At 42.5% G+C, this 26,353-nt stretch overlaps 1 protein-coding gene across 3 annotated transcripts in view; it reads right to left on the bottom strand.

Moving 5' to 3' along the window:
* Positions 1-2,451: 2,451 nt before the first annotated feature.
* The window catches only part of RCAN2 (regulator of calcineurin 2), a 70,264-nt gene continuing 46,362 nt past the window's right edge, over positions 2,452-26,353 (bottom strand). For all 3 annotated transcript variants that reach the window (XM_062638507.1, XM_062638508.1, XM_062638509.1), the window contains 3 exons: positions 19,022-19,195; positions 16,150-16,321; positions 2,452-8,926 (listed from right to left, as the gene is read on the bottom strand). In XM_062638507.1, the coding sequence (XP_062494491.1) occupies positions 8,766-8,926; positions 16,150-16,321; positions 19,022-19,195 (507 nt within the window). In that variant the 3' untranslated portion in view covers positions 2,452-8,765. The remainder of the gene's footprint in view (positions 8,927-16,149; positions 16,322-19,021; positions 19,196-26,353) is intronic.

The raw sequence follows: 26,353 nt of genomic DNA, 5'->3' as shown, positions 1-26,353 counted from the left end.
AGGGAGCTGCCACACCAGCACCAGGGACGCGTCCGGCAGTGCCCTACGCAGCAGCCCCCACTCGCGGCCGCACACGGCTTTGCGGGGCTTCCTTCCCCCGGCCAGACCAGCCCCGCGAAGCACAGCCCGGTTCAGGTACCCAGCGCTGTGCACGCCAGAGGCCCCCTCGGCCCAGGGCAGCCCCCACCGCGGCCTAACCAGCCGCCTCCCCGCGCCGGAGCCCTCGGTCCGGGCTGCCCCAGCTCCTACCGCCCCGCGCCAGAGACGAGGCCGCAGAGAGCCGCGGCCCCCCATTACCTGCCGGCAGCCGCGGAGCGCGAGGACGACTCGGTCAGCCCGGGCTCCAGCCCCTCACCGGGCTGAGGCTGCGGCACGGCGCCTGGGCGGTCTGAGGAGGGCGCGGTGTAAAGGGGGTGGTGCGTGCCATGGATTAAATAGAGAAGGGCCGGGGCGGGCTCGCTGCGCTTCGGGCTGGCTGCAAGGGTAAGGCGCGAGGTTCGCTTTCTGGGAATCTGCAAGTACTTCTTCAGTTAAAAACAAAGAGAATTGATTCAGGTGTTCTTGCATCTGCCTTTTTTCTTCTCTTGTGTTGTGAGCCTCTAAACTCTCAGTTTTTTTTGTGGCAGGTACTTTTTTCGATGTTAGCGTGTTCAAGCCCCATAGCCATGCCCTGGAATCAAGGAGAATTAGTTTTTCATCCTCATCTCAGTAGAATCTGAAGGGTTAAAAATCCAAGCTGGGTTTCCCCCCTTTAACATCTGAGGGACTGTGCTATAAACAGGTACAAGCCCGTGCCTTGTGTATGTACACAAACCTGACTCTCTGGCTGTGTACAAAATCACTACTGGTGCATAGGAACATTCTTTGCATTGATCACTTCACAGCTGGCACTGCCTAACTTGTACGTCCTGCTAGTGTAAACAAGAATTACAATGCAAAGAGAACAAAACCCAGGGGGTTCAGGGGTGTTGGGTGTTTTTTCTCATCCTTACAGGATGAACCTGCTTTCTTCTTGATGGCAACCTACTGGAGCCTTCACATCTCCGACACAGCAGATCATTAGTAAGTAGGTAGAAAAGGGTTACCCGTAACCTGGGTGCAGGCTGTAATCCAGGTAAGACTCTGGCTCCTTTATGTGCGAAGGGACAGCTTGGCTTCATGAGCTCCAGATCACTGGGCTGGCCAGGCTTATGCAGGAAGGGACACGCTCAAGCTTGGGACAGTGGCAAGGTCTGATCGTTGTATCTAAATTCCTTCAGCAAGTGTGGTATCTTCCTCCCCTTCACCCCAGCTCATAGAACTATAGCAGGGGACAAGGCTCTTCTAATTGTTTTCTATCTTTACTTTTCCCCCTTTATTACTGTTGTTCTGTTACAGATACAAGATGGAGACTAGTACAAAACTGGAAATACATGTTGCTGATTTGGTTGGTAGAAGCTGTGTGGATGTGGCTTGTGTACACAGAAAACTGATTAGACCACATCTGTAGCATGAAGATCATATGGTTCCTGACCCACACCAGCAGCTTGGGAGAAAGGGGTAAGCAGGGAAATGCAATTAGAAATTTCTTTCTCATGAGACCCCCCCCGCAGTCCTGCATCCAGCTCTGGGGCTGCTAGCACAAGAGAGATGTGGAGGTGTTGGAGCCAGTCCAGACAAGGCCACAAAGATGGGCAGAGGGCTGGAGCACCTCTGCTATGGAGACAGGCTGAGAGAGCTGGGCTTGTTCAGCCTGGAGAAGAGAAGGCTCCGTGGAGATGGTAGAGCAGCTTCCAGTGCCTAAAGGGGCTGACAAGAAATCTGGAGAGGGACTTCTGACATGGGCCTGCAGGGACAGGACAAGGGGGAATGGCTTTAAACTGAAAGAAGGTATATTTAGATTATACCTTAGGAAGTTCTTCCCTGTGAGGGTGGTGAGGCCCTGGCACAGGGTGCTCAGAGAAGCTGTGGCTGCCCCATCCCTGGCAGTGTTCAGGGCCAAGCTGGACACGGGCTTGGAGCAGCCTGGTCTAGGGGAAGGTGTCACTGCCCATGGCAGGGGGGTTGGCACTGGGTGAGGTTTAAGGACCCTTCCAACCCAAACCATTCTGTGATTCTGTGGTTCTGTGAAAATTGCACCTCTGTGTACTGAAATCTCAGGCTAAATTCCCTTCAACAGCAGGGTGCTGTGTCACACCTAATAGTTAATGTTATTAGCTAGGAAATACAGTACTCACATTTACCATTCAGCTTTAATTTTGGCCTCTCGTCACTCAGATCCTGAGGCCTGGGGAACTTCAGCAGTGACCTGCACTCATCTGCAGTGGCTGGAGTTAGTCACTAGAGGGTAGAGGTGTATATGGATTTAAGGCACTGCTCTAAATAGCTGGAAATGATAATATTTGCCTTGGAAGTAGGAAATGGCTCAGCTGCTTAAAACATGTAAAATGAAAACAAAGCATGATCAAGGAGTTTGTTAATTCCACCAAAATGTTTAATACCATAATAGATTTTCATTGAAGTACAGAGCTAATGTGAATATTTGTACAAAATATGTGGTTAAAAATAGTATTGATTTATAATATATACAGATATGTCACATCTGTGTCAGAAATGCAGACACTTGAACGAAAATATGAGTAATGTTTTTAAATCTACAACAACATACATGAAATATTTCTGCAGCTACCCACAGCAGGACAACTTGCCAAACTGACACTTAAGGATCCAACAGTCATTACAGATGGCATTTCTTTCAGAAGTTTCTGAACAAGAACTTTGCTGTAAAATGGATTCAAAACATTTACCTTCATTAACCAGATAGTGAAGAGAACACACCTGTGTGGCACTAATGTAGACACAACTTTCTTGTACTAGTTAAATGATCAATTACAACAATTTGTTAAAACAAGGCTGATTTTATGGTGTAGAGTAGAGAAGTTTAATCCTTTTTGCTGGATGCTCTGGTGAGTGAGGAAGCTCCAGCTCAGGGACAGCAGATGGGCCCATCTTAATAAATTCTTATTTGTAAAACCAAGTTTCATGAATTTATATCCTGAAGTCTATCTTTAAGGTTGTAAACATCTTTGTTTTTCATTAACTTTGAGGCTGCTCACACTTCACAGCCTTCCCAGCCTTACTCCAGCAAGAATCTCACTGACAAGTGTCCCTGATTCTAAGCTTTGTAGCTACTGCATTGGTACACAATCCCCTATTAAGATGACTCTTAGCGTAGCCCCAGAATCTCTGTGTAGTGACTGAACAAACTGACAAAGGGGAGAGGCAAATCAAGGCCATTTTTTAATATTTTCTGAGCACCTCTGCAGTGGAGGCATTCAGGGTTCTTGCCCTTCCTTTGGGAGTGCTGCTGCTGTTCTACCTCAGTGCAAACTTCCCTGCAAGCCAAAACAAATATACTCAACACTTCAAATAGACGTGTGGGAAAGAGCTTTTACAATGCTTCCTCCCTTGTAATTTTAACCCTGAATGCTGCAGTCTACTTGTATTTTTTTTTTAAAAAGAGCATAGCTTACGTTAGGAAGAAAATCTTTTAAGAGAAGCCTGGAATATGTGAAAGCTGCTGTGCTCCCCCCAGATGATGTGCTAAACCAGGAAAAGCAGTGTTCTGTTTTGGGGTGTTTTTTTTAGGGTAGCATACCTAGTTCTTTGAGAGCATTGCATGAGGATGAGAATAAATGAGGGGCTGACTGGGGCTTTAATCCATACCTGGTTTTACTTTTTGGTAAAACAGAAGTAGTATTTTTTAGAGAGAGGGGAATTAAGGAAAGGCAAAGGTCTTAAATTCATATTGGTACATGAGATCAAGTCTTAAATGGCTCAATGTTGAGTGGTAAAATGTTTACCACTAAAGAAGAAACAGAAATAAACTTAGTAAGGGTTCTTTAGAGGATGCGATCTGAAAGCACTGTAACTGTAGTCAGGATGTCCACAACAACCTACTGAGGCACTGAAGCTCACTTCCAAGTGCACAGTCCAGTGCCAAGCAAGAGGGAAGAGCCACAACTGGCATGCAAGCAATGCAGCATTTCAGGGAGCAGGGGAACAGCCTTACTGTAGTTAGAAAGCTCATTTGTTGCTCAAAAGTGAAAAATAAATTGGGCCTCCTATAGTACATTTTGCTTCTGAAGAACACTGTGAGAAGACAACTATTGTTTTTTTTTTAATCAAAATACAGAGGCTAAGGTCTGTCTCTTCAAAAGGAAGCAGGGAGCTCAGAGCTTACATTTCTAGCAAGACTTATAAGCAGATCTAACTTTCAGAATCATGAACAATCATCCTTTGAGAAACAAACAATGTCTTTTATGCCAGCCACCCAGACAAAAACAATCATTTTCCAAAATGCATATCCCAGTGATGAAATACAAGTATTTCACAACACAGTTAACCAGCAAATTCATCTCCTTGTTTGCAATCCACTGCAAGGTCCAATACAAATTGACACAAGAGACTACAAACAATTACTTTCAATTTTTGTAATACTTAATGTTAACAGAACTTTTTCCCCAGCCTGGATGGGAGCTGGTTGCCATCCATGTTCCTCACTCAGGCACTCGTGCCCACCACATTTACCAGTTACTATAACAGCACAGTAAGAACCACATCAGCTGCCAGGGGTGTGCTTTTGCCCAGCAGAGGTTGTGTTCTGTTGTTTTTTTTTGCATACACCAAGCCAAATCCACAGCAAACCAGTGCAAGCTCACATCACTCTGTGAAACTGCACAGAAACAGAACATGGCATATCCTGCCAGCGAGAGGGCTGCTTCCCCCCTAATTGCTACTGAAGCAGAGTTTGGCCTAGATCACACATTTAAGCATTTTCAGTTCTACCAGTTAGGAGAGCAGTGGTATGTACCACACTAGTCAGTTATTAATACTTTAAGTCTTTTAAATGATGCTTTTCAAAATGCCAACGCAAGCAGAACACAAAAATATTGTTTGCCATATTTATTCATTTAAACTAAGCTCTTACACAAGTGTAAAAGTGATTAATTAGCCAATAGCTTTGCAGTAGTCCTATAAAATATGACTAAATAGAATATTTCAAAAGTATGTACAATAGAATGAAAATGCTCACATAAACCATCAGTGCTCAGACATGTCAGTGTCATCAGGTCTTGCAATATGGTTTAGTCTGTCACTCTGTACAGTCTTTTTGAAGAAAACTTTTTTACTGTTACTAAATAGGAAGGACCAGGGAAAAGACCAAAATATGAATAAACCCATCCACCCCCACCTGATGTCAGATCAATTAAATGTTAAACAATTTATGTATGGGGCACATATTCACACTATAAAGCACCTTGCAATAATTATGCCTGTAATCTTGGTACAGTTGAGGAAGCAATGCTCTTGCCATGTTTTCTTGCTGAAAACAAAGTGTGCTTGAGGGTGTATGGGTATGTTAGGAACGGGGGAGTTTGTACTACCTTGTCTTCATTACAAAAATCAAGGCCACAGAAATTCTTTCTTCTGATCCAAAAGCACAGATTCAAAGATACCCTTTTGCCATGCACTGTAAATATTTTCATGCTTTTAACTGTACTTAGGAAGTCATTAAAATTTTTATCTTGTATCTGAAGAGGTGAGAAAGGACAAGCAGGCAGCAGGCAACAGAAATAGCAGCTGTACTCCCTGATTCCCTGCCTTTATTTCCAAGCAACTGCAGCCATGTCCACCCAACAGCAGGCCCCAGGCCACTGCTGCCAGCTGCTCTCACAGGCTCCTGATTCAGAAATGACATTAGAAGGATGCTTCCTACATGACTGTTCAATGGCAGATGTAATGTAACAGAGATTCCATTCTTCTAACACTGTGGACATCCTGTGAAAAGAGTTTGTCAGGACTGAGCTCATAGGTGCTACATGAAAGAAAATGCCCACTGAAGTAAGCAGGGGCTCTGCCTGTGCATTACTGAATTAAACAGGACAGCCTCTCCTCCAGATGGACAGTGTGTTTTTAAAGAAGCCTTTCTTCTGTGATGGCAAGAACATGCCTCTAGCAAAATACCAGGTTGCCTCAAGAGGTAAGTGTCACAAAAGCTGCTACTTTTATGATAGGGATGCTATTCCATAATACCTGAAACATTTTTCTGTGCTGACCATTATTTTATCATGAAAATGTGATCTATAAGCTTTGACCATAGCAACAACAGGCTTCTTTGAGTTTTCAGGTTTGTAGTTGTGTTTCTATTGTACACTTCACCCAACGAGCCATGTTCCACTCCTTCCTGGGCAGTACTGAGGAGTTTTACAAAGACAATGAGGAGTCATTACATGGGACTTGTTTTTAAATCTGTCTGAAAATGCACTTTGAGGAAAGCACATCTAAGATCCAATGCTTTAATCTGCAGTATAGTTTTTAATCATTTGAGGCCAGAGTCTGTATTCCAGAATCTAGTCTCTTTGAAGTTCGAGTTCATGGATACAAGGATAAGATTTGCCTTCCAATGCTTTTGCATGTAAAAAACTCCAGAGTACCAGCTTTGATTGGAGATGATCTCTGATCACTTACATCACTTGAGAATGGGGCCAGTAATTTCTTCTATACAGCAAATCTCAACAAAAAAATCTTACGTGTTTAAATTTTACTGTCCCTGTTTTAAGTGTTCTAAACCTCATGGACCTCAGCATTGTGTATGTTCTCAAAAAGGACAGTGGTGTTACTCCTAAAATCTCGCAGGTGGCCTCTGATGGTGTTTTCAAGAGGAACACCAGGTTATAGTCCCAGGGCAGCAAGTGCCAATTCATTTATTGAAACCAATTCCAAATGCATCTCTGAGAAAGTAACTTAAGTGAAACCTCTAAGGAGTTACTTTAAGACAAGTTTACACATATCATGAAGATAGTGAAGCCTCATTTTTTTTTTCAGTCTCTGCTGTAAGAATGTGCTTCTGTTAGTGTAACACACACACAACAAGGTCCATAATGCAGTAATAAGTTTCGCACTGTAGATATATGCTAAGGAAAGCACTACATCTCAACAAGAATATTAGGGGCTGTGGTGGTCAGAGAATGAAGTGTATGAGGATGGTGAATCCTCAGGAAGGTCTTAGAATATTCTTACCATGCATGCTGAGAATGGCATCTCCACTCTTCACTAAGAACCTGCTTTTCTTCCTGGGAGTACTGCGGAGCAGATGGATGCTCCAGCAAGGGGGGCTTCACTGTGCTGAAGCCCATAGCCTCATTGCTAATTAAAGGTGGAATGGAACCCTTCCTCAGAGACCAGATCATTAGTTTTTAGGACAAAAATCTTGATTACAGAATGTGAGCTGACTTTTCAGATCCTAGAGCGAGCTTCCAGGATGCATTTAAACAGTGGAACCTCACTGTGCCATTATAGTCACTTTTGGGAGTACAGCTGCAGTTAAATTAGCTTTAAAATCCCACTGTATCTTACACATATGCTCAATTTTCTGCAGTATTAATTTCAGTGGAACTACTCATGTGCATAAATTAAGCGCATGCTTAAATATATGCAAAATCTGAGCTCAAATGTCTAGAAAATATGTTCTCAAAATGACAAGTGCGCATAATAAAAGTAGTCATCATGGAAGGTCTGTCAGACAGGGAATCCAGTATCTGCCAGCCATGATGAAAACACAGGACAGTTCTTGTAACCCAGTATACACTGCAAGTGAAAGAAACATGCAGGAGGGAGTGAAAAAAAGGGATTCAGTTGCATGCAGTCTAATTTCAAGTGTGTAATTATGGTCCTGTTTTCTTTGGCCAAAAAAAAAAAAACAAACACCCGAAATCAACAAACACCAACAAACTTCTCCTCACCTCCACAAACCCAAACTGCATACAGCTCAAAAAGGGCTTTAAAGCACACAAGTGGGGAAGTAAGAGATCTGAGTATCAGAGATGTGGAAGTAATTATTAACAGTTTCAGGGCTACTCAACACACCACTAGGAAAGCATTACGCCTGTATCATTACTAGAACTTACAGCTATGACAGAGAGCCATCAGTTAACTTCTCTTTCTTCCTCAATCTCAGGGAGAAGTACCACTCATATCTTTATGGAAGACAGAACAACAATTCCTGTTGATATTTTGGCTCACTCCTCTTTAAGAGAAGGACACTGGACCCTCCAGCAAGCTGCTGTCTCTCCCCTCAGCCCAGAGAGCTCTATTTCACATCCCTGCCACCATTAAGGACCAGTGAGCTCTACTGGTGGGAGAGGGTGTTTCTCTGCTGCTCCCAAAAATGCTGCAAAGGTAGTATTCCTTACAGAAAACTCCAGGGGGGTGAGAAGGCCACCGAGCTGCTAATAGATTAAAAACAACACACATCCCCCCCCTTAACAAAAGAATTACAAGGAAAAAGAAAAGACTAAGGTCTGCAGGGGAGCTGGGAGGGTCAGAGAAGCTGGCTGCTCAATGAAGGGCAGTAGCAAGTATTCTGGGAGTTTGAGTATCAAGCCCGGTATCAGCCTAATTGCCAACCTGAACAATCTCTCTGGTAGTGGTGTTTCAGCATGCAAATTAGAGCTGTGAAAAAATCCTCAGACCAAAACCCTCCCTTGTCTCTTCAGCCTTGTTTTGTCCTTTCCAGAAAAACCTGTCCGTTGGTGTGTGATATGGTTACATATACAAAGATCTTTTTCCTAGCCCTTTGATTACATAGGCTTGATTACTGTGAAGGGGTTTCAACGAGTAGTGTCCTGGAACTCAAAAGGCGATGGCTGCCTTTCAACAAAACAAAGCAAACAAAAACCAAGAGCTGTGCTGGAGGAGAGAAGTGCTGCTTCTGCTGGAGAGGCTCAGTTAGATACAGGAGGTGGCAGACCAGGGCGTCGAGTTTGAATGATTTTTGGCTTTGGAGAATTCTTTGGGTCCTCATCTTCTTCCATGTCACTGTCGCAGACATGCACTACCACACTGGGAGTGGACTCTGTTCCTGCATGCAGCTCATACTTCTCTCCTGGAAGCAGAGGAGAACAGTTAGATCAAAAGACAACAACAGTCCACATAGTAGCACAGGCCATGGCACTCTTGGACTGCAGAATATTCCTGCACCTGGATGCGGCAGATGAGCTTGTGCTGCTCCTAAATGTAGGTGAGGGCAAGCATAGCTAGACTGCAGCAGCTGCCACAACTGATTGATGCCCTGGGTGGGGCATGATCATTGGTCTACAAGGCATAATAAAATACCCTGATGTCTATACCCTGACTGGTGTTTTGCACCAATGTCAGTGGCCCATGGCATCAGTGGGGGAAGGACAAAGAGGAGAGAGAACATGGAAGTTCATGCTTAAGAAGAGGGACTGGATGTTGGGTTGGGGCTGTCTTTTTCTGCTGTTGGCTCCAGTCCCATTTAAAGCCCCTAGATTCTGCAACTTGTCACCTCCAGAGAGACATCAACACTTGGTCCAGTTGCTCCAGAAATACAAAAATACACATATCTGCTTTAGATGGATTTTGAAGTCCAAAGCTCTTTAGCCATGGCTGTAACAAATTCTGTCTCTGCAGATGAGGTTACGGAGTAGGCTATAAATGCTCACTAGCAGGCAAAACAATTAAACAGTACATTAGATTTGCTAACTACATACATTTCCTATTTAAGTCTGCACACAGTACACCTGCAAGGAAGATAAGGGTGACTTAGGTGGTTACCTGCAGCAGTCCACAAAGGAAAATCAGTATCAGACATAGGACTTTCAGTCCTGCATTCAGTCTGTTGGCACTGCATTGTGTTTTGGAGTGTACATAGGATCTAAGTAGGTACTGGTTATTAGATTGCAAGGAATTAATTTAAGACTGTAAGGAAAATACCCTAATGGTGACATGTCTGACAGCATGACCTGGACTTTCAGAACTGACAAACACCCATCCACTGCACTAAAAACTAGAAACCATTTGAGATAATGCCCTGTCCCCCTTGTCATCACTCTTATCTCCCAAGACCCACAAGTTACATTAAAACAGGCTTACAGTGACCATATGCACACCTCATAGCTTGGATTTTTTTTTCCGTAAGACTGCTCCAGAACCACTGCTTTTTGCCTGCAAAATACTCTGAAACGAGGAAGGTGAGGTCCCAATACACTGAGCTGGCCTGAATTTGTGGTGCAGCAGCGCCTAAATGCCTGCATCACTGGCAGAGCCTGGCAGTGCTAGGTGTTGCACTATGAAAGTGAAATGGCCGCTCTACCCCAAAGCACTTGTAGTTTGCTGGTGGTGTTAATTTGGGATTCTATTTATAAGCAACTTTGTGGCAGAGTGATTCCTGTGAAGAAGAGGCTGCAGGTTTGTCCCCTCATTAGCACACGCAGTTCTGGGACTGTGCTCACATGCTGTTTGTGCTGACAAATTCTTGGTCCAGATACGACCAGGCAGCTTACGATTAGAGGACATGCTGCATTTTTGCCTAAAAAATCAGAGGCAAACTAGTGAATAATAGCTGGAAGTCAGGCATCTTGCTGTGAGAAATATTTTACTGCTGTGATACCATTAATGTTGACATTTAACTGCTCTATTTTTGGCTACCTTTCCTCTGAATCCAAATTGAGCAAAGCATTACAGGTCTTGCTGATAGGCTGAAATATAAAAAGAGGAATAGCTTGGTTGTGCTGCACTGAGAAATTATACGGTTTTGCTTTGCCTATTTTCCCTGCGGGCTTCAGCTAATTTCTCAGCTCTGGGCTGACGTCAATGCTGCCAACCAGCACTGAAGGCTACATTGGTCACTGTCAGCTACAAGCAGCTCTGCAGTGCTGTGCGCATGCAGCGCCAGGCCCTTTGCTCATACACCAGCACTGAGAAGTAAATCAGATTCACTGCCCTCTTAAAAGGTAATAATCGCAGTTCAAATGCCACATTCTTTTACTGTTCAAATCCTTCCCAGAAGGGCTCTTTCCGCTGAAAAAGAGCAGTGAAAATAAGTACAGACACAAGGAAAAATATTCAGATGCCTCTGCCACAAGTAACTGCAATAGCAATTAATGTCACTTTGCAAATCAAAATGCAATGCTCCCATAAATTAGGGTTTTAAGGGACACAGTTATTTTTGAGCATAAATGAGCTGCAGACTCAATTCTGTACTCACAATTATTCATGCCTGCAGAACTGTGGCTCAAACTGCAGAACACATTTTTATGGCTCAGCTAGGAACAGTAACTAAGGGACTACTATACAGCTGTACTTTGTTCCTAAAGGTAACCATTGTTTGGGGAAAAATAATAGGGTAATAAGTACAAAATAAAAATCCATTCGGTACAGCCAGATTACATCTTCCCTTCTGCTTTTCACTATGTTTTTTTCCTTTCCTCTTAATGCCTTCAGCATGAAAAAAGAACTAATTCCACAGCAGCTAAGCTACTGGAATAATGGTTGAATCGCTGCAACTGAGATATAGTTACAAGCTATAGGTTGTCCCAAGCTAAAAGTAGCAGGTCGAGTTAGTATAGATAAGATTATTTAAATAATCACATAAGCTGATGTAACAGTGGAAACACATAAATTTACTCACAAAAATATCACCCAATTTATGCTCAAGCATTTTAACTCTGCCTTTGGGTTACAATGCAGAGAAGAACTAAGCTGCAGCACCTCCATCACAGAGGTTTGTCAGAAAATGTTCCTAACAACCCCCTGAAAATAGCAGCGATGTTCCTTTCCTTATTTGATAAGAAGAAAACCCAGGAATTTGAAGTTTCACCGTTCAGCAATGGGCCTAGCTGCTTTTGTGTCACTTGGCACTACCTTTTGCAGCCACACTAACCATAAGCAAAGCTACAGCTTCAAGTGACACAACAGAGATGACCACAAGAACAGCACAAAAACAGTGTAGGGTATTTCAGAATTAGAGATAATGGTATGTGATTTTCTATCCCTTTCTGGATCAGTACTGTGACCTTTCGTTGATGGTGCACCTCTCATACAATGAGGCACTTTTGTCCAGTAAAAAGGATGTTCATATATTTAATTAATAATGAAGAAATGGTAATGATACTGTGCAGTTACCTCATCCCTGATTCTGACTCGTGATCAAAGGTTAATGGGTTCAGAGCTGTCCATTCCATCTTAACTATGTCACTGCCATTATAAAAAGACCTTCCACTTACAGTCTCTTAACGCAAGTGCTTTACAAATAATATGGTGCAAATAATGTTGGTCCTTTGTATGGGTGCATGTTTATGCCAAGGAGAACCCATCCCGTGTAAAACCTCTGCTGCACGGATCTGCCATACACAAAATAGAGGAGTTGCTTTCTGGAAGCCCATTGCTGATATTGCAGAAGGGCACCCTCCTCTCCTGGCCAGAAGAAGGCAGAGGGAAAGCTTTCTACACCCAGCAGCTCTCCTGCACCTGCCCCTGGCAAGAGGAGGGAATTGAAGAAGCAGCCACAGAACAGAGAGGAAGGACAGAGATGGAAAATGTTATCTATCACCCATCTTCCTGCCCCTCCAACCCCTTTAATCCTCTCTGGAAGCCATGCAAGGTATTTAGCATTTCCTTTGAATCACTGAGAACAAACAGGAGGGTTTGACAACAGCTGGGCATGGAAAACTTGCCATGGGAGACACAGTTTGAAATCCCTGTGTGTGGCATTTTCTGGGTAGGGTCCTGCTCTTCCCTGTTTCCACTTTCCCCATGCAAGGGTGAACCAAACCCAGGGGCAAGAGCTATGCATCCTCCTCAAGGAAGCCAGCAGGACCATGGCAGGAACAGCCACATCTTAACTGCTCAAAGACAACAATGAAGCCCTGACCCAGCCCCTCTTCTGACCACTGATCATTCGCAGACCCAGCAGCCAAACAACACAGCCTGCTGCAGGGCCTCCTCTGTGTACCCAGAGATACCACTGTGGACACAAGAGCCATCGTGTGTCATACTTTGGAATGGTGCTTTCATAGTGTGAAAAAATGTGCTTTACATGACCTGGAGCGTAGCCTGAGGGCACTGAGGAGGTGCAAAGCCTGCTGAAATGCTGATGACAGACTGGGAAACCTGGAGAGAACCGAAACTGGTACAAACTTGTCTATAGGGGCTACTAGAGATGATGCCCAGCCTGCACTGGTTTTCAAACATGCCTGAAATCATGGGGACGAGTGCTAACTGACAGAGGCAAAATCACACTGGGGAGCACATGGAGCATGTGAGTGCTCAGGATCCTGACCCACAGTGTGTGTTACTGTATAGTGTGTGTTACTGTACAGTGCAGAAGAAATTGGGGTGACAGGTTTGAAAGAGGCAGTGGGGGTAGAAGGGAAGAAATACACAGGTTAGGAAGTGGACAGGGAGAAGGTAGGACTGCTTTCCAGAAAAGGAGGGGCTTATTCTAGTGCCATGAGGATGGTTCATAAACAAATGGCAGAGCAAACATAGCTGCCTTTTCTTTGCTAGGAGCAGCTCTGCTGTTTATACATAGCCTAGACCTGGAGACTGCCCCTGTATCCCCCTTACAAACATTTCTCATATGAAATTATTTCCTGTATTCCTCATCAGGATGAAACTAAGACCTTATAAAACATTATGGAAAAGACATGAGGGCTTAGACTAGGCAACAGCTTGGTAGGTTGCAAGCATTCCTGTAGGAAAGACGTAGGTGACAGCCAGACCAGGCAGAGACAGAATCTGGGCCTGGTAGGCAAACAGCCAAACTACCACCCCAGTTAGTGCAATGCTTTTATACCTTTGACAAGCTAGTGGAAGTTCTCTTGACAGTGGAAGTGTTTTTCATTAGAGAGATTAACATCACGCTTCTTTATTTGCAATATATTGGAAAAATCCTAGGCTGGTGGTCAGAACCAGGCACAGGCACAGTTCCTGGCTCTGAGTGGTCTACAGCATTCTGTTCATGCTTCATTTAAAGCTCAACTTCTGCATTTGCAGAGAGTGACAATATACATCAATCAACCAGAAACTTTATTAAATATGCCACGATCCTCCCTAAGAAGTAAATGCACCCTCACTGATTTTAATTGAATGTTGAAGGAGCACAAGCCAGCTTCCCTTTGTGCACAGCAGAGATCTTTTCCATTAGAGCTCTGAGATGCCAAACAGCCACTGCTGTAAACCACAAGGAAAAATACAACACGTAGCAAATCTGTTAACTAGCTACCAGCCTATTCACGTTAGTCCAAAGCCAATGTCCCAGCCTTTGTGCCCAGGATAGAGAGGAGATGACCTGTACTCATGGAAGGGGAAAGTAGCATGGGTCTGTGTCCAAGTGGTGTATCTCACATTACCAGCAAAGTAGGTCAGTAAACCCCATCTTATATTGATGAGACAGAAAGAAACTGTTCACTATTTACATGCTTAAATGAATTTTCCTGGTACTTGGATATTGTCACATGTTAAAGACATGGAAGTCAAGCTCCAACATTCAGAGTCAGTCAGCATTTTTTCATAGCTGTTAACCATAGTTACATGTTTTAATTGTGTTTCTTGAATGAAAATAAAGGATCTAACATAGCTGAGGCCAACAGTTGATGTACAGCACTGTGTTTTACTGATTTCCTACTGAGAAATGAGGTTTGGTGGATTTGTTTTCAATGGAATGCTAAACACAGTAAATGCACAACTGAGAACTGCAACACTATTTTAAATCCGGCACTGCAGTTAACTAAAATTGATCCCTCTAACAAGTGCTAAAAATAGAAAGACAAGAGCACACCATGACTTTTCATATTGCTCCCTTCAGGCTCCTTAACTATGGGTGAATATGACCTTCACGCAAAGCTGTCCCAGAGGGTGGGACAATGAGTGATATTTCACATTCCGCTGCTCCAGAACAGGAATTGATTTATTACCCAGCTAGCTTGGGAATTCGTTTACGTGTTTCCATTTATAACAGTGCTGCATCAAAGGAAAAAAAAAAACCCAAAAAACAAAAAGGAGACTTTTGTTTTTTCGTTTATTCACCAGTTTGGAAGTAAAGTATCAATTCTGGAAATAATAATACACAATACAGTATGAAGCGTTATGCCTGACAACCTTTTTCTATGAGCTGTCCTGCTGAATGGGAATAAGCCGCAGGGATCTCTGATGTTCTCCTGATCATGCATTTTCCCCCTGTGAGAGATCCCATTTGAAAAAGATGTGAGATAATCCTGCACCTCAGCTCTGGGTTACTCTGGTACAGCTACACAAAGGCCCCAGTGATAAGATGCTTGCAGTTGGAAGCTACTCTCAGAACAAGCAAGCAGCATAATTGGTTCAACTGCAGAGAAAACAATTCCCTCATCCCACTAGAATATAAAAACTAAACTGATAAATTTTCATTAACTCAGCCACCCCCCAACTGTTATTAGATTACATATGAAGTGTTTTATTTCAGCATGAAAGTAATTTAATAAGCTATTTATCCTTGTGGTTTATGAATGTAAATTGGACCAGTTTCTAAGTAATATTGCTTAGACCTGAAACTGGAACCTTTTCCCTTTTGAAAATTTTAAAAGACAGTGCTTTAACAGCTTTGAAAGAAAACTGTTGTTAAAGATGCCTTAAAACAAAAATAATCCTCTCCTAGGAAATTTTTTGGTTTCATCAGATGAGCATTTTCTAAGGTAAAGCTTTGTTCTGAAAATCCCAGCTAGCTTCACTTCCTGGCATTAGCTGAAGATGGGGAGAAGAAAGCCTATCAGCATTACCCACTGACATGTATCTTATGTTCACAGAGGTTACAGATTACCAACCATTCCTCCTCCACACAGTTTACAAAAAAAAATGGGCAGTCCTAGGAGAGCAACCCTGCCAGGATTGGGGAATGGCAGCTCTCTCCACTCCAGGGGAAATGCAGTGATGCCTAAACATTACATAAGGTATTCTGCACCTTAGAATGCAGTACTGAGCAGATGTGATTTAAAGCAAAAACTCAAGTTCATGGACAAACATTTGTCCAGTCCACACCTAAACCATCAGTTGCCTCATCTAAGCACAGACCCAAGCATAATAAAATGCGTAAGCAGGCTTTGATATGCTATTCAGTCAGACATCACTAATGAGCTGCAGATAGAATTTTGTATGTATATATGGTAAAATTCACCCTTAAGCAAAGAACCAGTTGACATGCACCAACTTAAATCCAAAGCTTTAATGCCACTTACAGGCTTTATGCCAACTTCCTTACAGTTATTATCTACGCTGCTATTTCTCATCTCCTTTTTCTGACACATTTTCACACAAGAACCACATGCTTACCTGGTCCTAGCTTAGAAACTGCATAAAGGAGGTCGTAGTTGATGACAGGTGTTGCATCATCTATTGGTTGCCACCCTACAGGTGGGGAGGCTGGAGGCGAGATGAGAAACTGTTTTGCAGGCTGCGGTGGTGCCAAATGAAGCTTGTCTCCATCTGTCTCAGAGGTCTGAATCTTTAAAGAATAACAAATACATTATTTAGTATAGGATAGAATCATACAATATCTTGGGTTGGAAGGGACCTTTAACGGTCATCTCATCCAACCCCCCATGTAGGGACATCTTCCACTAGATCAGGTTGCTCAGAGCTTTGTCCAACCTGACCTTGACTATTTTCAGGGATGGGGAATCAGTCACCTCTCTCTGCATAACCTGTGCCGGTATCTCACCACCCTCATTGTAAACAATTTCTTACTCACATATAGTCTCAATCTCCCCTCTGTCAGTTTAAAGCCATTTATCCCTTGTCCTGTCCCTACAGGCCCTTGTAAAAAGCACGTCTCCAGATTTCTTGTCAGCCCCTTTAAGCACTGGAGCTGTTCTAAGGCCTCCCTGAAGCCTTCTCCAGGCTGAACAAGCCCAGCTCTCTCAGCCTGTCTCCACAGCAGAGGTGCTCCAGTCCTCTGAGCATCTTCGTGGCCTCCTCTGGCCTTTCTCCAACAGCTCCACCTCTTTATGTTGGGGCCCCCAGAGCTGAACACAATACTCCAAGTGGGGTCTCACAAGAGCAGAGTAGAGTGGGAGAATCCCCTCCCTCAACCTGCTGGTCACACTGCTGGTGATGCAGCCCAAGGTACAGTTGGTTTTTCCAGGTTGCGAGGGCTTATTGCTAGCTCATGTCCAGCTTTTCATCCACACGGGATGGGTAAACGGAATGATTACTCAGATCATACACTTCTAATGCCAAATGCCACACAGAGAGGGTTTCAGTGTCAGTCTCAACAGAGAAGGTCTGGAGATGAATTTCATTTAAATGCTACAGATGGTTCCTCTACAGTAAATGCACTGGGGGGGGGGGGGGGGGAGGTGGGGTGTTATATGAACAAAGCTACAATGTTTGTGCCTATTGTACATGTTCTGTGAGGATAAATGCAAAGCTTTGGTATCCAGAGCTGCTAGTTCAGAGATTTTTGAGACTGAAAAGATAATTGTTGTGATCTACTGGTCTAAATTCCTAAATAAAAACAGATGTTAGAGAAGAAACCAGTAACTCCTGCACCAAGGCCTTATAAGTAACTTCAGAAAGATTTCTGAAGATCTGATTTCTTTAGCTGAAGTGATAAAGGAATCTATCACGTTCTTAGTCATTTGCAACTAGTTGTTCTCATTTCATTTCCATCTTAAATTATGTAGTTTAGGTACTTCTCTTTTCTGGTATATTAAGGAAGGTTCCACATACTTGAGCAAGTTTACAAGCACCTTGAGCCCAAAAGCAGTAACCTGCATTTGCATGCTTGGGACAGCAGCCTCTTTGCAAAGAGCCAGTTTGGTTCTCTCAACATCATGTTCCCCAGAGATTCTAGCTCTTGAAGTGCTTATTCAGACTGGCCCAGGCCCATATAAAAACACACTGCTCCAAACACTCTGCTGCTTCCGCATATCCATTCCCTGGACACAACTAACAGGCTCTTTTAAGACTGCATATACTGGAGAGCATAGTGTAGATACCTAAACGGCTTTGCAGGAAATCAACTCAGATATGGAGACTAATCACTGTTATGCACATTCTTCTTTTCCTTGTGCTACCCAAGTTTTCAATTAACCTCTTGGTAGTGCAGTTGGAGTGAAATGATGCTCAGATCTGCTTAACAGCAGCTTTTGAAACCTTTCAGAAAAAAAATAAATAATCAGAGCCAGATCTAGATATTAAGGCATCTAAAAGGGGACTGAGGCAGCTTTTCAACGCCTAAAGCCAACTGTAAAGTCTTCTGAACTCATCTAACCTGTTAAACATACTGTTTTGTTTTGTTTCTTTCACCAATGTAGTTTTCCATCCTCCCAAGGTCCTGCTTCTGCCTAGGCTTAAATCAGCTCTTATCCTGACCAGACTGCAGAAACTCAAAATTCAGCTACCTCTTAGGCTTGACTGACACCTTCCAATAAGCCTGCTCTTAACCCCAGAGCTCTGAAGGACCGATCTAGCAGCTCAAAGCACACTTACATTGCTTATGAGCACCAGTGAGTATCCCATAAGCCACAGCAATTCATTAAAATACATCCAGAAGAGGTGGTGGCCGGGTTCTCAGCCTCCCTCACTTTTCTGTACCCTGGATGAGGCCTAGTACTCACCCAGGCTGTGGGAGATCTGGGTTCTCTATTTCTTGGCCATGGAGAATCAAATCCTCAACTGACCCTTCCAACAGATGGATTTAATCACCTATGCCCCCAGGCTGGGGGTATGGCTTTTCCTGTACTTTCTTCCCTTTACTGATAATTACTAAATTCCTTTTAGAAAATTCATACATGTATTCAGTAAGAATAAAACAAAAAGGGGGGGAGGAGGAAGCCTGACTATGGCTCAGGGATACAGTCAAATAAATAATTCATCCCTACTTTTTTTTAAGAACTTATGATACTTCACATTACCACGCTTTTATGGTGTAGAGAGTTATTCACAGAAACTACCCAATGTTGTAAAATCAGTTCTAAGCCATGTAACCTCTGTGTGTTGAATAAGCAACTTGGGTCCTGAGTGGTCCTTTAAATTTACTGCAGGCCCACTGGTCAGGTACAGCCCAGACAACATAAGGACATTTGAGAAATCTTCTAGCAGAGAGATTGGACATGGGAGAAACCTTTATTACTTTTATACAGTGTTATTGCTCAATACTTCCATAAAAGCACCAACAGAAACAGACACCAGATTTCATTACCTGTGCAAAATACAACTTTAACTTCTTCCCTCTGAACTGTGTTTCATGCAGCTCTATTCTGGCACGAGCCGCTGATTTGGGATTACTAAAGTTTATCCGCACACGCCTGAAGCTTTTGAAGAGCTGGAATGTCACGCAGTCATCGTAGGCACGGAACAAGCCTTCAAATTTCTCCTGCAGATGGAAAAGAAAGAATGGTGATCATTTACTTTGTGCTCCGTCACATCAGCCTGTGTCAAAGGATCATCTGAAACTTGACAAGTGTTTAACCAAGGGGTTTCAGCCTGTGGCCTTTGGGGGTGAGTGTCCACAGACTAGCGAAGGCTCTGTGAAAAGAAACTAAGGAAAGCACTGGTCTGGAAGTGCTCTGTAAAATGTTCAGGGGAAGGATTCTTCAAATTGAGAACCCAGAAGCTATTGAACTCATAAAAGTTGAGTGAAACTGCAACAGTGGCTTATGGAATGAAGCTGAAAAGGGTGCATGACTGAAAACACCAGACAACTGTGGTCTCATCTGTACAAAAGCAAGCATTGTGCTGAATCACAATGAAGTCAGCAGACAAAGTCAGATTCATTGTAACTGAGCTACATTCACATCAACACAGCAGGGTTATTTGGTATTGCATGTTATGGTTTTTTGATGCTTCTGTCATTTAAATACTTAGCACAGATACACTCATTTCTTGAGAGTTCCTGCAGCAGCATGGAAAAAAGCTAGGGAGCTGAAAACAGTCACCTGACCCAAAGACAAATTTCAGGCTTCAAAATGTTTAGCCGTAGAACCACTTTCAAAAGCAGATGACATAAATGTGAATATTTTAATGCTGTAAAGGAAAGGTCTGAGGTGTTGCACATCCATGGACCTAGAGATCAACAGAAATTCAAGGTTCATTAGCAGCCTTGGAGGATCAGACTTTCTCTGCAATTTCTCTTTAAATATGCAAACACAGAGGACTAGTTCCAAATCGTCAAATAAAACCAAAGTATTTACATCAGTTCTGACACACTTGCACAGGTCGTTTCATTCACAAGCATAGATTCATAAAGTATTAAGACTGAAAGGGAGCAGTTACTATGTAGTGTCTACTTTGTGTCTACTCAGACTTTCGACTGCCATCCAGTGAGTCTCACATGAAGTTCTAGCGTTTTAACTACTATAACCAAGACTTAAAGTCTTTGAAGATGGAGAATCAGCCTGAGCAAAGCTCTTTGTTTTAAGGGTTCTTTATCCTGAAAATGAAGTGTTTGAGATGATTTGCCACACCATTTCATACACTGAGCACTGTTACGTCAGCCGTTTGTAGAATTCCAACAACCTGATGTTTTCTTTGATACATCTGCAAATAAGCTTTAAAATATAACTTATTTTCTTCTCACCCAGGAAAACAGTTTATTTTCTCTTTGAGTGGATAAGTTGCTAAGGCTGCATAAGATGAAACAGAAAATGCAATTTATGTAATCTCATCAAGACCTCAGTTCTCATCTGCTGATCGTACAAAGTGAGAGAAAGAATCCAGAACTTCTTAGAAAAATCACAGAATAGTTTGGGTTAGAAGGAACCTTAAAGCTTACCTAATTCCAACCCCCTGCCATGGGCAGGGACACCTTCCACTAGAGCAGGTTGCTCCAAGCCCCGTCCAACCTGGCCTTGAACACTGTCAGGGATGGCGCAGCCACAGCTTCTCTGGGCAATCTCTGCCAGTGCCTCACTGCCCTCACAGGGAAGAACTTCTGTCTTTCAAAGTAACCTCCCTGTGGTCTATGAAGCTTTCATGATTTTCATTTCATCTGACCTCAATCACCCCTTCCTCTTACCACAGGACATACTTCAGAGGAATAAACAAAAAAGAGGAGAAAAAAAGAGAGGAGTGGCTGGTCAAGGGGAATAACGGCAAGAAGCCGTAATACCACAAACATGATGGTGTTGACAGGTATTCAAGGTATTATAACAGAAGTCACATACGCTAAAAATAAGCAGCAAAGTGAACATTTCCTAGTCATGAACATTCCCTAGCCCCTTGTAGTAACTATCAGTTTCCCTACAAGTCAACAATAAAATCATTCATCATATAAAAAAAAATTCACCAACCATGGAAGAAACCATGCACAGACTTGTCTGGCAACTGGGAAGTAATTATTTATTATGACTTACTGTTTGTTAGGGTACAGATTCTCCCTCTATTGAAAAAATGGTATTTTCTTGTCTTTTGTGCCTGCCCTCTTTGCGACACTCCAGAATGCAGACCTTGGTGAGGGTCATAATGCAGAAGAAGGGAAGACGTTGAGTTCAAACTTGGGCCCAAGAACAGCGAGCACAAGGAATGTTTTGGGCACATTTCTGGACAATAATGAGACACACTTACATTAGGCACCAAAAGGGATAGATGGGAGTATCTCTAAATAAAGCTGATTAAATACTGGACACCAAACGTAATACAGGGAGAACATTAAAGTGCTATGGGCTTTATTCTGCTTACTTTTCAGTTTGATACTGGCACAGCATTAGAGATTCAGCTTTGATTAATGCTCCAAAAAATGCCGTGGGGAGCAGGGAAATCAAGGCCTCTATTTGATACTAATACAGGGCAGTCTGTCCACAGTGGGACGCACCTACTGCACTGACTGAAACTGCATCTCCCATTAAAAAGATTCATACATCTGAATTTTTCTTCATTTTCAGCTGATAATAATAATGACCTCAGCAGAGGTCATTAATCATCAACTGCAATTAATGGCCCTCAGCTGCATTTAGAGCCATCCAAGCTCCTCCTAGCTTGATATTAATTCCCAGGAAATGCCTTATGCCTTAATTGCTATTGCCTGTGATTTCTAATATCTGTTGCATGTACTTATCTGGATAAAAGTCTTTCAGACTCATTCCAACCTATAAGAAAATGTATCATACGCATTTTAAAAGACCTAAGAAAATTCTCTCCCTTTCAAGTTTTGTGAATAAATTATTCAAGACTCATAATCCTCTCAATTCAGGACTTTTAGGATTCAGTATTCTTTAAATACTTCTAGAAAATGTGTCTCTGAATGTTCAGAATACTTAGAAAACTCTTGACAATAAAGCAATGTCCGAAGTTGAGCAGCAGCATTGCTACTCTTAAAAAGTCAAAATGCAGAAAGTCATGAGATAGGCATTTGTGGGATTTTGGACTGTCTCCATTCATCCCAAGTGTGTCTCTGTGAGACCTGATTTGCTCTGGCAAATGCAGTTTGTTTTCAGTTGACCAGTTCTGCAGAAGTTTTCTCTCTCATAGGCTCCGAGCCATCTCTTCATCTTGCTATTCCTTTGCTAACACGAGGCACCTTTCCCCAGTTCTTCCCTGTCACCTTCCGTCAGCTCTCATCACCCATCATTCACCACCTCTAGCAGTTTCTAAAGTTCTTTTATTTTTTCATTAACAGAATTAGCACAAAGTGCGCACACACTAATTGAGGCTGCTGGTTACTCAAGCTTGACTGTTATCATTTATGACAGCCAATGCAAAGGACAAACAGAGCACCATCCATGGAAGAAATGAGCACTGGTGTGATAGACATGAGCTAAAAGCTTCAGAGCACAAGGGCAAAGCTATGCACTCCTGGACTAAAAACCATCGGTACTACTAAAGGGGAGCTCACCTGGGATCCAAGATCCTGTCAGTCACATGATAGAAGTCATCAGTGAAATGCAGCCGTAAGGAGGCAAACAAAATACTGAATGTATCTGGAGAAGTATTTCCAGTAAAGCAAGGAAGCTATTGACAACATTGTATAGAGCACTATTACATGTTATTAAAAATGCAGGGTTTGTTGCCTGTATCCCAGACAGATTAAGCCAAACAGGAACAGACTCAGATAAAGGCTACAGGGAATGAAAGACTTACTGAATAAGAAATGAAAATGCTTGGCTTATTTAGCAAAACAAAGCAAAAACTGAGAGGAGATGGGACAATCATCAGTAGTTTACCAGAACTGTACAGAATAAAGACAAAGTATACTGTGCAGATTACAGACTAGGAGACTATGTCAGCATGAATCAGGTGGAAACAATTTACATGAACAGGTGTAGCTCAGAAGTTAAAGAAGGTTTCAAACATCAGAGTATTGATCCAGAAACAAACTTCCAATCGCAGCAGTGTGAAGAATGATTTTTTTATAAAGATTGAAATCAGTTAGTTGATGGGAGGGACTATGACAAAGTATCCCAACAAGCATTGTAAAACATGACTGCCTGAATTAGCAAGTGAATTGGGTTCTGACACAGCAAGTTCCTGTGATGTATTTCCAAACATTTCTTTCATGAATAGCTCCACTGGTATTGTGTTAATTCAGGACAAAAGCCAAGGCCTAATTCAATTCAATGGAAGTCTTTCCACAGACATCAGCGAGTGTTGGATTAGAGCCCTATAACTCAGAACACAAATTACATTTTATTATTCAGTGTGTTTACACTCATTATCACCCTTGTTACACATTTGATTTAGGAGATGGCTGTGATTTAAAACTTTCCTAGAGTTTTGCAATCAAGGCTGCCTGGAAACCTCACAGCAGCCTTCCTGGATCTGAAGGGGGCCTATAAGGATGCTGGGGAGGGGTTCTTCATTAGGGACTGTAGTGATAGGACAAGGGGTAATGGGTTAAAACTTAAACAGGGGAAGTTTAAATTGGATATAAAGAGGAAATTCTTTACTGTGAGGGTGGTGAGGCACTGGAAAGGCCTACCCAGGGAGGTTGTGAATGCTCCATCCCTGGCGGTGTTCAAGGCCAGGTTGGACAGAGCCTTGGGTGGCATGGTTCAGTGGGAGGTGTCCCTGCCCATGGCAGGGGGGTAGGAACTGGATGATCTTAAGGTCCATTCTAACCCTAACTATTCTATGATTCTACGATTCTAAATACAGCAAGCATTTTTCCCATTTCAGTTTTTCCTGTTCATTTATATGAAGATAATACAAGGAACTAAAGGTATACGACAGAGAAACAGTCATAATTTACAGTTATAGAATAATAGAACAGTTTGGGTTGGAAAGGACCTTAAGATCATCCATTTCCAAGCCCCCTGCCTTGGGCAGGGACACCACACACTAGACCATGAAACATGTTTTTCTTGAAATTAGCTCTGTACCACATACATATTTGCCTTTAAGAAATAAACTCATACCTCAGAGTGGAATGTGGTCTGTTTACACATAGCCAGGCTGGTGAAATAGCATAGATCCCCTCATGTGGCACAAGAAGATGGAGTTTGATAAAATGTTTGAAGGCCAAGCACTAAAGAGTTTAGTAACAAAACCAGTGCACAAACAGCTCAGTAAGGAAGACACACATACCAGTTAATTCTAGAGGGGATAAAGGAGTTACTAAAGCAGTGCACATTTGAAAAAATTAAAACTACAGAAACCTAGAAAACCTCAGCTGGAAGTAATTTCAGGACTGGGATGCATCAGTGCTACATGAAGGGTATTGCAATGACCTAGTCTGGGTATTTTGTATAGCTTTTCTCATCCAGGAGTAACGAAGATGGAGCAAGCTGGAAAAGCAATGGAAGAAGACTTCAAGGATGATTAGAGAAGTGCTGAGCATATCATGGGAGGTAAAAGTAAGTGATCTTACCTTGGGAAACAGTAAGTAAGGTATGGTGTGTTTCCTGCTACATCTAAGTACAAGGAAAGCAGTAGATGAAGTGCAGGGAAATGGATTACCTGAATTACAATAACCAACAGCACTGGTATGAAACAAAGACTTCCCATTAAAACGTTCAGGCTCCAACTGAGGTTATTTAGCATTAAACCTGTAAAATTTCAAAATGCCATTGGCCCAGGAGTAGCAAAAAGGGTAACTACTTTCGTGAAAGGGGCAAGAGGAAGATTACAGGACAGCAGTATGCATTTCTGTAGCTCTGAAATAAAAAAATAAAAGAGCTCTGATTTGTAATCAGAATTGGGTTCACATCAAGTGCTTTTAACAAGTCTTTCATGAGCCACAGAAACCAAGCAAACAGCTTGATATAAGTCATACGTGAAAATATCTTAAATGGCATGACCTCCTGCAAGTAGCCAGTATAAACAACAGCCTAATCAATGATCAAATTCACTGCTTCTAAAAAGGTGAAATAGGAAACTTTGGAGGCACATATGGAAAAGCCCTACTGATTTGCAGTTAACATTGTGCTGAAAAAGGAGGAAATACTTTAAACAGATTACGATGATGATCAATAAAGAGCTCCATGCTCTTGTTCTTATGCCTTTATGAAATGGCAGGAGAATAAATTACAGATTTATCATCCAGGGATACTAAGGCACAGGCCTCCAGGTCCTAGCTTTTTATTTTGCCTTTCACTGAAGGTAGCTGTAGCCTAGAGTGTGTCATCTTCCTACTCCCTCCTTACCAGTGGGATAGGATAGTATTTGAAGAAAATACTCAGAATGAATACTACTGTCTGAATGCTGGTTTGAAGGAAGTTTCTTCTATTATCAAAGGGGACGTCTCATACAATTCCATAGGTGGAAACAACAACAAAAAATGCAGTAGCAAACTGTGTCTTTCCATCTCTCTGTCATTCATCAGGGTACATTTTAAGATGGTAACATTTCTACAGGTGAGAAACTCTGAAAGGGAGAAAAAAAAAGTGGTTTTCACCTTGGTACTCAGTGCAAAGTTCTGTTCATCTCTTCCTGAAGCTGGATTAGAGCACTGAGATAGGGGTGAAAAGAGCTTGGGTTTATTTATTTGAATGATGCACAGCACTTCCAAAATTGCACAATAGCCTGAGTACACAAACAAATCAACCCAGATTCGCTACCCTGGTTCATGCTATTTGTTGTTCTGTGCTTGGCTTTCTGTTAGTTTTAAGGGGTGAAGGGTCAGGTAAATTATGAGCCAAAGATTAAACAAAACAGTATAAGCCAAAATAAATTTTGAGGTTGAACTTTGAGAGGAACAGATTAAAAAATACATTAAATCTTGTTGCCTTTGGTTATATCATGACCGATTTACTTGCATTATTGCAATCCTGTGAATGTTAAGGGGGGTCCTAATACCTTTTAGTTTTACTATGTGAAGAATACACATTTTGTATTCCAGAGGTGATGCCAAGTGACCTGGTTGCTCTGCTCTTTGCAGTGAACCAACCCTACACAGAAATGCAGTGACTACAAAGCGTGCCTGGCACACAGCCGTGCCTCATGGCTCACACATGCTGTCACGTTACATGGGCTGCTTTGGAGGCATCTGCACAGAACTTTTAGATCCTGAAGGCTGCAATCAAGGTTTTGCACCATCATTTTGTGCCAAAATCATTCCAACAGCAGAAATATTTGATGTAACGCTTACTGCTTACAGATA

The sequence above is a fragment of the Pezoporus occidentalis genome, unplaced genomic scaffold (genome assembly GCF_034315485.1).
Source record: "Pezoporus occidentalis ecotype Australia unplaced genomic scaffold, CSIRO_AGI_Poc_V1 ctg57, whole genome shotgun sequence".
NCBI classification, from domain to species: domain Eukaryota; kingdom Metazoa; phylum Chordata; class Aves; order Psittaciformes; family Psittacidae; genus Pezoporus; species Pezoporus occidentalis.
This window is presented reverse-complemented; position numbering and strand designations above follow the sequence as displayed.